Source organism: Schistocerca americana, chromosome 1 (assembly GCF_021461395.2).
Source record: "Schistocerca americana isolate TAMUIC-IGC-003095 chromosome 1, iqSchAmer2.1, whole genome shotgun sequence".
NCBI lineage: Eukaryota > Metazoa > Arthropoda > Insecta > Orthoptera > Acrididae > Schistocerca > Schistocerca americana.
Genome location: NC_060119.1, coordinates 191,220,375 through 191,235,476, shown reverse-complemented (window position 1 = coordinate 191,235,476; position 15,102 = coordinate 191,220,375). Strand labels below are relative to the sequence as shown.

Here is a 15,102-nt window from a genome sequence, read left to right as displayed (position 1 = left end):
CCACTCCGCGCAGTCATAAGTAAAACCTTTGATTTGTAGAGAGTAGATTAAATAATTACCACAACATACTAACTGATCCCAAAATGTCATGTGCTCAACACAGCCTATCAGCAAGCTGTAGCTCAACACCACAACAACAACAACAACAGACATAACTTTCTCGCCCTTTTCCCCACAAGAAGTGATTGTGTCAAGATTATGTTAGACATAGGTTGCAAGTTGTTTTAGAGTTAGATTATTTCAGTAACGTTTGGTTTCATGTGCACACAATAAAAACACCTGATAATGAGGAAAAATGCTGAAAATGGCTAGTAATATATTAAATTAAGAAAAAAATGAATAATGTGACTTTTAATATTAGTCCAGTCAAATAGTAGATATACCTTGCAAAAGGTGGGGTAGAAGAGTTTATTTTTTCAACTCGTTCATATGGTTGGAAAGATTAGAAAACCGTGTTTTGCCAATAAAATTTCACTTGGGAAAACTTTCTGCAGTCAAAAAACTTCGAAAATTTCAGACTTTTTTCAGTTTTTTCAAAATATCTCAGTTTCATTTGCTCTTATCGCTTTAACGTCTATTTTCTTTTTTAAAGAGCACAAAATTCTCTACAAATTTGATTCTTTCCATTTTTTTCTACTCCCAATATCTAAGGCGCTACAGTGCCTCAAAAAATAACAAGTTTTCAAATTTTGAGCATAGTGGCAAGATACCAAATTTTTGAACACTATTTTTTCAGTTTCTGTTTGTGTAGTATAAATACATTATACATCATGTTATACGTTGGAATTTACCACCTCACTTTCAGGTTTCTCTGTATGCAACATGAGGATTGCTGGGCACCCAACTATTGTGATTCTTGAATCACTACCTGAACACACACACACACACACACACACACACACACACACACACACACACACAAAATAAATTGTCTCAGGAAACTGAACTATTATTAGCTGCAGTAGGCAACCTGATTAGGTAGGTAATTATTCTTGTGTATAAAAGCCACACAGTTGACATTAAAAATAAGTAGCTTTATTACAATTAAAATGCATTGTCAGTTACTAAAAAATGTTGACAGTTCTGGGTGTGTAATACTTGTAATATTGCACTTAAGCGCACTTGAGACAGATATGAGCATCACTTCCAACGTTTTGATTGGCCAGGTTCCTCAGTGTCACCAGAAATACCTTGAGTTACGGATTCAGGGTCTGTACATAGAGTTGATCCCAGATTGACCTCTTCTTTAAACAGCGAGTCAGCCTCAGCAAGTTTGTTGATTTCGTCAGCGGTTTCCTCAACATCCTCCATAACATCGTCTTCACTGTCTTCATACAAAAATTTTGGCACGTTTTCACAGTTGACCCCAATACATTTCTTGCAAATTGAAGAACATTTCAAACCCACTTTTCTGCAGGAGCACGCTCCGCCACAGTTCAGCTTGCATGAGCATGAAACAATGTGAAGAAGTGCTTCAGGTGCTGGATTCTGGCTCATTATAACGGGTATTGGACCGTGGTCACTGTGATTCCAGCCCCATTTCTCAGAAGGTTCCCAGTTTCCCATCCAACTTTGGACTTGTTGGTGAGTCCGCAACGAATGATGTTGTGCAGCATCTTGTGTAGGTGCCAACCGTGCAAGATTCAGTTTGCTTTTTGTGGCAGACTTGGCGAATGGCTGGTACCGCAAATGGTCTAGTGTGTGGGAACTGCTGACACCTCCACTTTACAATGTGATAGTAACCTGTTCTCCTGCAGTTATTATTTCTTCACGGGTAGCATGTGGTTTATTGAACGTGCGAAGCGCTGAGGTTAGGTGTCTGTTTTTCGCAACAATATTGCAGCACTTAATTTTTCCTTGACCAAAAAAAGCCGATGTTGTATCACATCCGCTAAAGCGTGAGTGAACAGAATATATTCACTGTCAAAATTGTAAGATGCAGTGGAAAACCACTTGTCTTCTGCATTTCCTCTCCCTGGCTTTAAGAAAAATAAGTTTTCAGTGCCTTGCCCCAAAACCGGTCATGAGCACAAGCAGGTCAACATCTTCTCTTACAATGACAACACTTCCAAAATCTTTGGTTCTTGAAATGGCAGATGTTACAATTATAACGTTAGCATCTTCTTGCGCCTGGTGCACTTCAATGCTACACTCCAGAAATTCCATTTTAAGAAGTGTGATCAAACGAATCTTGTTTCGTTGATTGTACAAGAACTTGTCCTGAGGGACTTGGTTCACCATCTCTGATTCAACCACAACGTCAACTGAAGAATGTTGTTTGGACCTACGAATCCTCTCAGCACTCTTTGTGCTACATTTGTCTCCCTCACATGGATACCCATCAAATATAATAGCAAATTGAGATCCAAAATGACGCTGCAGGTAAGGAACATAGCTTTGGGCTATTGACTTGAAGCAAACATTTCGAGTCCAAGTCACTTTGTGGATAAGGTACCCTCCATCAATGACAAAAAATTTACTCGATCCACCTGACCTCACATCTTCCACTGGAACGAAGGCATTGTAGAATGAAGATTTTGTTCCTTTTTGCATGCCTTTTTCTGAGAATAGAGACATTGGGTAAGGAACAAGTTCATATTTCAGAAAGGCTTTTAGCTCTTCTTCACTTTGTTTCATTAAACAAATCCTTTGGAAAAGAGTTAAAGGATCAACAAGAGTAATTTTAGTGATCCCAGCTTTCACAGAATTGAACGCAGAAAGGAGAGTCACAACTTTATCTTTTCTACGGAACTTTACATCGTGGAAATTGTCACCAACTATTCTTTGCTCGAAATTTGAAAAATTAGTATTTTTTGACGCGCTGTAGCGCCTTAGATACTGGGAGTAGAAAAAAATGGTAAGAATCAAATTTGTAGAGAATTTTGTGCTCTTTAAAAAAGAAAATAGATGTCAAAGCGATAGGAGCAAATGAAACTGAGATATTTTGAAAAAAAACTGAAAAAAGTCCGAAATTTTCGAAGTTTTTTGACTGCAGAAAGTTTTCCCAAGGGAAATTTTGTTGGCAAAACTTGGTTTTCTAACCTTTCCAACAATATGAACGAGTTAAAAAAAATAAAATCTTCTACCCCACCTTTTGCAAGGTACAGGCTTTTTTTCTGACAGTTTCACTGGACTATATAACAAAAGAAATAATTTATTCGTAAGAGTCATGGTACCAACAGTTACCCACTATGGCACAGTCAATTAATCTTGGTTACTTTACAACATACGGATTGTTTGAATTAGTTGATTTTTTGGTAGCTGTTCATTCCACTATGTCCACATCTTGAGCAGATATGGATGTACTATTATATACTGACACATAAATTCTTAATGTATTAATGTAAGAGTCAAAAATCATTTATTAATACTTTATTGAATACACTAAAACACAAAATAAATGACACTTGGTTCATAATCACTACTAATTCTGTCAGTTGTACAGTACTACAAATAAAAAGAATTGGCAGTAGCTCAACTTGAAGTAAAATGGGAGGAACAGCTCTTAGGTGAGCCAGAAATTAATCACTTAGCCAAATGGTATTAGAATCCACTAAAGTAGAAGTTGATAGTGGTAGATAGACATCACTATACTAATTCCACCAGCTGACTAAGAAGTATGTTGTTGTTCATTTTAACGTTAAGAATATGTTTAGCCTCTATAGTTAACTTCGAAACTGGCTATTTTTTAATAGCACTGAAGCATTTGTCTCTAAGGAGCATTTTCTGTCACTACAGATCAGATGTGAAGTTGAAAGTATACATGATCAGGCAATGCAATTACTTAGTGGAGAGGACATAATTTTGTCTCCTATTTTTTCAAAGAACGAGGCTAAAATTTACCAACTTATAAATTTTATAGTGAGTGCACAGATGTTTTATACTCTTTGTTGAGCTATCCAGTTTTTCACTGAGTCCAAGGCACCCTAATAGTCAATGTACACGCCCAGCTGATATGTATGTTACTTCAGCTGTTATATCTAAACAAACATTGGTTTTATGCACGTAGTGTATTGTGTAAGACTTTCATTATTTTGCAGGACTTACTGGGCAGCTCTGGTGTGAGAGTGGAAGGACTCATGGGCTCACATCGAATTTTTGGAGGCTTTAAAAAAATACAGATTGCCATCTGCACCATAGAAAAGGCAAATAGCTTGATTAACAGGTCAGTACTTTTTTAATATCTTGTGAAAAGTTTACAGATAGTTATTTTTTTCATTAGTTGATCTAAATCTTAAAAAATACATAAATTAATTTTATCAAGAACAACTCATTCATCCTATGACTGGTTGTGTCAGTAATTAAAATTCTGGTAATTGTTTGGAGAAAGGAGTTATTTGTTTATTTATTAATTTACTTGTGTATTCATCCATGGATCATCTCATGATGATACAGAATCTGGCATGTAATACAAAGAAAATAAACAACTCAAAACATGTGATTTAGGTATTTAACAAGGAAGAAAACGTTGAAGGTGTAGCTGTTAAGTTGGGAACACATGGTTCAGGTAATGTCTAACACTTGCACTCACAGTTTGCTAAGGCAACAGCAGGAGATTGCACTGTAGGAATATGGAATGTTTGCAGTGTGACTATGTGGTTACATTCATGAAAGATTTACATCTCACTAATCTCACTTGACTTGTAGATCTGCTGTTTCTTTATTTTTTCTGAAATATCATCAATTACTAATTTCAAGTTTTAGTTTTTGTTGTTATCTATATATCCAAATTCGTAATGTATTAAATATTATGTTTTTGTAGTCCCCAATGTATGATTCAAAAATCATTTATTAATACACTAAAACACAAAATAAATGACACTTGGTTCATAAGCACTACTAATCCTGTCAGTTATGCAGTACTGCAAATGAAAAGAATTGGCAGTAGCTCAACTTGAAGTAAAATAGGAGGAATAACTCTTAGGTGATGCAGAAATTAATCATTTAGCCAAATGGTATGAGAATCCACTAAAGTAGAAGTTGATAGCGGTAGGTAGACATCACTGTACTAATTGTTACATGAAACAGGCCAGAGAATAACCATAGTAGTGCTGGGTGTTAATACCTCAGTCAGCTATTGAATAAAGGGAGAGTAGTCTTGGGCTGCTTGGCCTTAAATTGGCTGGCTGACTGGCCCACATGATGTTCTGTTCTGAGATTCTGTGCTGATTGCTATTTGCTGTGACACATGTGTCACGAGGAGTATCAATACTGTGGGCTTCGTCCATCAATACGTCTGACAGGATTGCATGAACCCTCCCCCCTTGAATTAGCATGTAGCACGAAAACGGCTTGGGTGATTCAGAGGAGGATTATGTGAGAGCAGTCTGATGATGCCAGGTGAGGTTCTAACTTTCGCCTCCGGAGCACAATGCTCTGGTGTGTGTGTGTGTGTGTGTGTGTGTGTGTGTGTGTGTGTGTGTGTGTGTGATCATCAGATGAGGTTCTAACTTTCGCCTCCGGAGCACAATGCTCTGGTGTGTGTGTGTGTGTGTGTGTGTGTGTGTGTGTGTGTGTGTGTGTGTGTGTGTGTGTGTGTGTGTAGTGGCAGGAGAGCGAGATTGAACTCAATGGGGACCTGCAATGGCGGCCACAAAAGAGATGGAAGACCAAATGCCCACTGTCCCTGATGAGATGCTGGTAATACTGGCATGAAGGTGGCTGCTGTTACACTAGCCTCTTAGATGGCAGAGACATCTATCTGGGATATCACAACCAGAGCTAATTTCAATATGTCTCTGCACTCTCCACTAGAACTAATTGATGGCCTTGTTGTGCCGAAATTGAGTCCAAAGGTATGCATCCAGATAGGAGCACTTGCACAAGAAAATATTGCTTCTTCTATGACCCAAGCAGGCACTGGTAGCAAAAGGCAGTGCGATGTTTGGTGGCGATGCACATGCAGCAAATCCGACAGATTGTGCCCATTGACTGGTGTCATTCTGAAAGAGGCTAGGAAGGCATTGAGAGTTGATTCAGTTATGGATGACCTGGTAGCCTTTGAAATTTTGGTCTTAAAAGTGCAGACAAAACATTCTGTCAAACTGTTGGAAGTTTGACAGAAGGCACCACTCACTTTCCTGGAAAATGTGTTGCCCAAATAGATGATTTAAATCTATGGGATGGCTCTATTACATTTTTTTTTCATTTAGTGCATCTGGGAGGGGACTTACATGTAGTTACATTTCTCATATTTATCAGTGAAGTATATAACAGAAAATAAAAAATGGCCAGTTTTTGCACAAAGTACAATGTTTTTAGTCAACCAGATTTTTCAGCAGAAGAGTGATGTTGACTCTCATATAACAGAATCAATGAACTTCCAGGCAAAATCGTACAATAATTTTGGAGTCTTAATCCTATCCTTTTGGTATATGTTATGTTATAATACCATAAATTGGTAAAACGCAATACCATTGTAAGTATCCCCATTTATTAAAAACCTTTGTTAACAGAATTTGTATTATATTTTCAAAAGCTATACAAATCAAATTTGTGTACTTGGTATGATATGACATGTTTCTTCTAGGGAGGTATTTGTCAATGGTCAAGTCATTTAAAAAAAAAAAAAAAAAAAAAAAAAAAAAAAAAAAAAAAAAAAAAAAAAAAAAAAAAAAAAACACTTCGAATAATATAAATCAGAGAAACAAAACAATTTGATTCTGTAATTACTTTTAAGCTTATGATAAGTACTCTGTAAGTATATAGATTGTATTGTTTCAGTGCAACAACAGTAAGATGGCAACCTCTAAATAAAGTAAAAAGGTTCTATCTTAAAGAAATTTGTCGCTGTGGAGTTAAATATCTCCAGATTCTAAGTAACAAACTAATTAAGGCTACAGAATAGATATTGCTTATGCACAACAGAAAAGCTCACTCGCAACAGGAAGACAACAAGGGAGGAGTGCCAGTCGGAAACAGTAAGGAGGAGGGAAGCACAATGTTTCAATAATTTTGGCTGGGAAAGACAGTAAATTGGCACTGCCAGGCAGGTTCAGCATAAACTCCTTCGGCAAAAGAAGGAAGAAAGAAAGAAAGAAAGAAAGAAAGAAAGAAAGAAAGGATAGTGTCAATGACACAGCAAGAATCAGACATCGATGGGCAAAATGAACTGGATGGCCACCGACAGCGATCACCTACTGATATAAATTCACAATGCAGATTGGCAGAACAGATGACTGCAGTCTGGCCCTCTCAACAGGAAGAAGACAGTGCCACTGAAAAATTGTCTGGCTCGTCTCGCTTGCCATAAGAGAGGCAAAAACAGCAGTTGACATTTAGTTTAATGGATTTAGGTAAAGTTGATCAAAAGGTCTGAGAAATGAGAGAACATAGAGCAGGCTCCAGTGTAAACATCAGTGCATCTGGCATAAACAAATATGAAATCATGATGTGGTTAAACTGAGGTGAATTTTAAATGTTAATAATCTAATACTAAATTCTTAATAAAATGGAGATTCTCAGTAAAAATGCACTAGCATTGTAGATAAGTTGTGTACATTGTTAACATTCCAGTTCACATAGCATTAACATTAAATAAACAGTTCCATAAAAATGTGAAAAAGAAATAGATAATTAATCCATCCTCTCATAGTACTCACCTAACGGAATTAAGGTCCTTTGTGGTCAGCTCTTACGAAAACCATTACATTAACATCAGTAAAAATGAGGATGATAGAAAATAATAAAATTATTGTAGAAAGACATCACCATTTGATAAAGTAAATAGGAGGAAACATGTAGCTTAAGTGTCCTCAAAGAACCGTGAGCATACATCTTTAAAGTAAATGCAGTAAACATTATCATACGAAGACTCGTATACGAAATCTTAAGTCACATGATAAGATTCTACTAAAAAAAGACACTGAATTTCCTCCTGGGGTAGCTACATACTCAAATTAATAGCCTTTATTGAGAGTTCAGGGGTTGCACAAATACTAGTGGGTAATCACAAAAATTTATTATAACTTATCTGGCACCTTGCCTTACCTGATTTCATCGTTAGAAGAAAGCCAAAATAGGCAAATATTAAAGAAAATTTCAGGGCCTCAAGTTGTAATGCTGATTATAAATCAGCCCATCAAGAAACTGGGGATGACAAGTTTAGCAAAAGTTTGTTGCCCATTTTAAGAGATAACCTCAACTGGCAATTCGATATATGAAGAGATAAAAAATGAAGTAGTAAATCATTAATCTAAAAAGTATCACAGGCATTATGGCAGAGGTAATTGCCATGTAGGATGTTTTTCGTCTCAAAAAATTCTTTTTTAATGTGGATTGCTCTAGACAAATAGGAGAATATAAGACACGTATCCAAAAACAAAGATGATGTGACTTACCAAACAAAAGCGCTGGCAGGTCGATAGACACACAAACAAACACAAACATACACACAAAATTCAAGCTTTCGCAACAAACTGTTGCCTCATCAGGAAAGAGGGAAGGAGAGGGATAGACGAAAGGATGTGGGTTTTAAGGGAGAGGGTAAGGAGTCATTCCAATCCCGGGAGCGGAAAGACTTACCTTAGGGGGAAAAAAGGACGGGTATACACTCGCACACACACACATATCCATCCACACATATACAGACACAAGCAGACATATTTAATTATATACATATATCTCCTTCCCTCTTTCCTGATGAGGCAACAGTTTGTTGCGAAAGCTTGAATTTTGTGTGTATGTTTGAGTGTCTATCGACCTTCCAGCGCTTTTGTTTGGTAAGTCACATCATCTTTGTTTTTGGATATATTTTTCCCACGTGGAATGTTTCCCTCTATTATAAGAATATAAGAAACCTTAGCTTGAATTCTTGGAATCCTTAGCCTGCGTCTTACCATCCCTTAGTTTAATGAAAGTTTAAGACAGTGCAGTCCCATCTCCAAATAATTCTACAACTAACACCAAAACAGTAAAAGTATATGTAAATGACTCTGAGATCATAAAAGCAACACAAAATGTTAATTGTAAAAGGCCCTCAATAGGGCACAATCAAAGTGAAGCAGTTACATGTTCATTGCTCTTGCGATCTTCGTCTTCGTGCTGGTGCTTGTTGATAGGCGGGAACATACCCAAATGAAATTCAAGTTTATTGTTCAAAATACTCACTAGGAAAATTTGGAAATGCAAGTCAACTACCACAAATATTTCCTAAAATTCTAACTGGAGCTGAAGGAAAAGAAAGAATGCACTGAGCATAAGAACAAAATGTCCTGAATATGGCTTGGCATGGTGCGGGCACACGTGTGTCTTGAAAACAAACGTCAAATTGACAAGTGCGGTAGGGAAGGAGAGATAAACGAAAGAATAATGGTCGCTACTAGAGACTATACGGATGTGAAACTTGGACAATTGGAAGAGAAGACGGCTAGAAGCCCTAGAGATGCGGTGCTATAGAAGGATGATGAAGATCAGCTGGAGAGACAAAGTAACAAATGAAGAGGTGCTTAGAAGAGTACAGGAAACCAGATCTCTTTGGAGGCACATCCAAACAAGAAGAGAGAAACTTGTAGGGCACATCCTACGACACAACAACATCATAGGAACAATAGGGAAGGAGCTATTGAGGGAAGGAATCGGTGGGGGCGACCAAGGATATCATAGATGCAACAGATCATGAATGACGTTGGATGTAACACATATGTGGAAGGCAGACAGAAGAGAGGAATGGTGCTCTGCTGCAAACCAACCTCAGGGTTGAACACTAAAAGAAGACTAGAGAAGTGGTGTGTGTGTGTGTGTGTGTGTGTGTGTGTGTGTGTGTGTGTGTGTGTGTGTGTGTGTGTGTGTGTGTGTGTGGGGTGGGGGGGGGGGGGGTGCTACTTCATCATCTTTTAACAGTTCCAGTTTCCTGGATACTGGTAATAAGCCTCTTCCACTTCATCTTGTCCAAATACACCTGTTCACGGAGAACATCATCCACTGTCCATCCTCTGGTCGCTAGATCACCCTTAACCAAGTCCATCCATCGGGTTCAAGGACTTCCTTGAGGCCTTTTCCCATCCACCTTTCTTTCCAAATTTATTTTGGCTGTTCTAGTTGGCTCCATTCTCATCACATGCTCGTACCATCGAAGTCTAGATGCACCAATTCAGTCTAATAGGGATGTCTTTATTCCTCATTCCTTAACTTGTCCATCTTGGTCTGCTGTATAGTGGATCTAAGAAATTTCATCTCTGATACTTGCAGCTTTGATGATTCTCTTTTTGTGAGGGTACATGTTTCATTACCATAGGTCAATATTGGTATGAAATAGCTATTAAACATAATCAGTTTGGCCTGTTTTGGAATCAAGTTATCCCATAACAGTGATCTTACTTGTTGATAGAATTCAGATACTTTTTGCACTCTGTTGGTGATTTCACTGGAGATTACACTTCCAAGGTAAGGAAAACTGTCCACTCACTCTAGTCAGTGGTCTCCTAGTTTAACACTTGCTGGTTGTCCATCCATGTTGACTGCCATCACCATTGGCTTCATCTTGCTGATGTTGAGGTTATATTTCTGGAACTGAGATTTCCATTCATCGAATCTGATCTGTACTTCCTCTTCAGTTTCACCTCATATCATGATGTCATCAGTAAAGGCAAATGCATTCAGTTCACCTGACTTTTCCTTGGCGCTCTTCATTATAGTATCCATAACAGTGATGAATAGTAGTGGGGACAGTGCACTTCCTTGTTGAGCCTCACTCTTGGTCTCAAACCATAATGATCATTCCTCCCCAATTTATACACAGCTAGTACAGTCTTTGTACATTATCTGAATTTTTCTTATTAGTCCTTCAGACACATTCTTTTTCCTCAGGCATTCCCAGATCTTATCTCTTATATAACTATCATAAGGTATTTTCTAGATCTGGGAATACAGTGACCAGGTTCTTGCCTTTCTCCCAATACTTTTCCATCAACATGTGGGTGCTAAAAATTAGACCTATTGTTGATCTGTTACTTGTGAAGCCAGTTGTTCCTCCTCCAGCTGTGGCTGTATGATAGTTCTCTGTCTCTTTTCTATGATCTTCTCAAGTATATTCAGCCCATGAGACAATAGGGTTATTCCTCTATAGTTGGTGGGTTTCCGCCTGCTACCTTTCTTAAACAGGGGAATTATTACACCATTGCTCCAACCCGCAGGTATTTTGTTATCTGCCCATATGGCACTTAGTACTCAGTGCAACCATTTAATGCCTTGGATAGCTGCTGCCTTTATCATGTCTGCGTTCACTTCATCTGCACCTGAAGATTTTCCTTTAGGTATAGATTTTAAGGCTGCCTCTGTTTCTGTCCAGGTGATGGGAGTTTCCTCATTGTAAGTGTGGATTTCCTGTTCTGTATTTGGTTCATCAATTGATCTATTTAATAGGTTGTCAAAATGGTTTTTTAGAACTTCTCTCATATCACTTTCTGTCCTAACCAGATTTCCATTTTCATCTTCAAGTGCTTTTATGGTATTCATTGGTTTGCTTTTACCTCTGATAACCCTATACAACAGTTTCTTATTGCCTCTACTGTCCTCCTCCAATTTCTGAGTGAGTATCTTCCATGCCTTGGTCTTTTCTTCTGCAACTGTTCTTTTAACTTCCATTTTCTTGATTCGGTATATTTGTTCGAGGTTTCTGATCTTTGCCTCATCTCCAATAAGTTCCGGTTTATTTTTCTCCTGATCCCTCTCTTTCTTGAATAGATTTCTTTCCCTGACAACTGATCTTGCATTTTAATTCCACCAAGGTGGAATTAAAGGTGGAATTGTCTTTCCACAAACTTTGGTGGCTTCCTTTACCAATGTGTACCTTAGTCTGGTCTGTTCTGCCTCTCCATTTTTCCTTTCATCTCTTGGTAACAGGGATTTTATCCAGTTCTGATATTGAGCTCTCTTCTCTGTTTTCTGGAGTTCCCACACTTCGATTTTTTGCATTTTCTTGTTCTGTTCTTATGGTACATGGAAGTTTCTCAGGTCCACTACTAGTAGACGGTGACCACTGTCAAGGCTTTCGCTAGGGATTACTCTGACATCAATTACCATTCTACTCCTCTCTTCATCTGTGATGACATAATCAATTACAGTCTTTGGAAGGAAGAAGGAAGAGATTAGTGTTTAACGTCCCATCGACAACGAGGTCATTAGAGACGGAGCGCAAGCTCGGGTGAGGGAAGGATGGGGAAGGAAATCGGCCGTGCCCTTTCAAAGGAACCATCCCGGCATTTGCCTGAAGCGATTTAGGGAAATCACTACAGTCTTTGGTAATCCATCCCAAGTGTATCATGTTGTCTTAGGGCCCTGTCTCTTCTCAAACCAACTGTTTTCCACCACCAACCCATTCCTCATACAGGAGTCAAGGAGATGCTCACCTTCTATATTTCTTCCACCATATCCATGGGGTCCCATTACATTCTCATATCCTGGTCTATCTGTCCCAGTCTGTGCATTTAGCTCTCCTATAATGATCGCTCTCTCTTTGCTAATGACTTTTTTCCAAATCTTCAGGAAACTGTTTCTTATCCTCTTGACAACATCCAGTTTGAGATGCATACACCTGTACTAAAGTTAGTTTTCCTTTCCCTAAATGTACAGTCATCTTATTATTCTCTCACTAATGTACTGAATGTCAGTGACTCCTTCTAGATCTTTATTCAGGATGAAACCGATGCTGTTCTTCATCTCTTTGTTATTTTCTTGCCAATACAGTGTGTACTGTTTCCCTAATTTCTTCATGCCTTTCCATTTCCATTTTGTTTCACTCATACCCTGTATCATTAATTTTCTCCTTTCCATAAGGTGCACCGGTTCTTCAAATTTTCCTGTGAGGCTAAGTAAGTTGATGGTCCCAATACGTGTAAGTCTTCTCTGGGATTTTTGCAAGACCCTGTCTATCATCATGCCGTAAAACATCATCCCTGACATGAGTGTGCTCATGCTGGTATCTTAATCGAGTTTCAAGGCTCTTATGTGTCTTGAAAGCAACTACAAATAAGCTCTTTTACTGCCTTGCTAGGCCTAACATAATTGAGGATTTTCTTTCAGAGTTAACTCCCTCAGCCTTTGATAAGCGAGTATCATACTACAAGGCAGTAGCTGCTGGTTTTGGTCCACCCCGGGTATTTTATTTCCCTGGTACCCACCATATCTGGTGAGCATTGCTCTATCCACCATCTGGGGAGGCACTTGATGGGAGACCAGCAAATTCCACACGGAGCTACTTGGTTTGATGTAAAACACAGGTCCTGCTTGAAGGGAACACGGAATTGAAGGGTATGAGGAGTAGGCATTGCTAAGTGCAAGGTTGGGGGAGAAAGTGGGAAGACATGATAATACAGGGCAAAATGGGGAGGAGAGAGGAATGGTGTGCTGTTACTAGAGGTGTTAAAAAGGCAGAAAGGGAGGTGCGAGAGTGCAAGGTGGAGAGAGAGGAACAGGTGACATGTCCAGTACTAATAACACAACTGCTTTTGCTAAAGCAAGCTTGAAGAAAGCATATGTTTTTAAATGCACTGCTAGTAGCAAGTACTAGCGGCATGATGCTAAATATGTGTAAAGCAGAGTAAGAAAATGTTATTTAACAGAAGGTCGTACATGAGCTATAATCAGCAGTAAAGATACCTTCAAACAAAAATACAATAACTGATTAACATGCAAATTTAACTCTGTACAGTGTAATTGTTTATTTATAATTTCCTGCTGTGAGTGTCCCTGCTCATTGTAGATATTCTCCACTGAACAATTGACTACAGTGCTTTAGTACATAGCAACACTTAAAGCAAGAGGAAGAGACAGCCAGGCATTGACGCCAGGACCCTCAGTAGAGCAGGTGAGATGCTGCGATAAATGGGTGGCAGGTGGGCTGCTTTCATAAATGGGTGGAAGATGAGCTGCTTCGATAAATTGGTTGCAGGTGGGCCATATGGCCACAGATGGAAGTGAAACAGTACTGTCCAGGAAAGGACGGCACAACACAAGTCATCAAGGGGGACGCGGCGTGACCAGAGGCTAATAGCATGGCCCCATAGCATGCACAGCGGCCAGCAGGCCTGGATAAGGCACAATGTAGCCCCGGCAATGCTCTCAGACAGATCCTGCATGCATTGTAGTGGCAAGGCAGTGTGGCCAACCATGGGGCATTCATTGGATGGTTGACAAGGCAGGCAGGTTTGCACATAGGCACTGTTTAAAGCCATACTCAGAGTGTGTTTGTAAAGACTCAGCTGGAGTCTACAAAAGAAAAGAAAATCAAACTAAACCCCAAAAAATTTCCAAACTACCAAGGGCACCTTGCACATTGATGTAAAATAAAATATGGAATTTATGCACTCCCAAAATGACAATCACCCTACCTTCTCTGTTGATGAATAATATTTTTGAGCCTTATTTAAGATTTTGGAAACAAATGCTGCAGGCTTTTTGGTACTATCCATGAACTTCTGAGCAAGATGGTCCTTATGCCATGAGAAAAGGCACCCATTGCCATAATCATGGATAATTTACGGAGATACTTCATTGAACAAAGGACTGACAGTAGGCAAGTTTTGAAAGTTTGAAATGACTGGTTGCAAGATTTGGACCATTGAAGAGGAGTACCCATCTGCACAACTGATTCAAATGGTTAAACAGTGGAAGTTGCCTGAGGAAAAAACTGGACATTGACAAGTGATCTTGCCGAGAAACACCTGGAGGTGTGCTGCCGGTTTTTAACTGGAATATTTTTGATGACCTTACCATTGTCCTGTGTCACTTGTTACTCGTCTTCACTAAGGACATGTCATAGGTAAGTGACGGAGAGTTAAAAAAATTTCCTCTTAAGATCTATTTCAATCAGAGCCACAAAAACATAACGCAGATTGTTCCTCACTTGTACAACACATAACCAGGATGTCATCAAGATAGTTGATGAATTGGAGAATAGATGCTATCAACTATGCTAAAAACATTTGGAAAACAGCAGATGCACTTGTGACCTCAAACTGACTCGCAACTTATATTTGTAAAGGCAAAAAGGCATATTCAAAGAGGGAACAACTGCAGAACACTTCCGTCCAATATCTCTACTTAGCTGTCCTTACAAGCTATTGGAAAAGGATGATTCTAAACCGAATCCAAGATCAAATTAAT

At 38.8% G+C, this 15,102-nt stretch overlaps 1 protein-coding gene across 2 annotated transcripts in view; it reads left to right on the top strand.

Annotated features, from left to right (window-relative positions):
• The window catches only part of LOC124593590 (DNA polymerase theta), a 338,073-nt gene that overhangs the window by 63,634 nt on the left and 259,337 nt on the right, over window positions 1–15,102 (top strand). For both annotated transcript variants that reach the window (XM_047131990.1, XM_047132069.1), the window contains one exon: window positions 4,041–4,165. In XM_047131990.1, coding sequence (XP_046987946.1) covers window positions 4,041–4,165 — 125 coding nt within the window. The remainder of the gene's footprint in view (window positions 1–4,040; window positions 4,166–15,102) is intronic.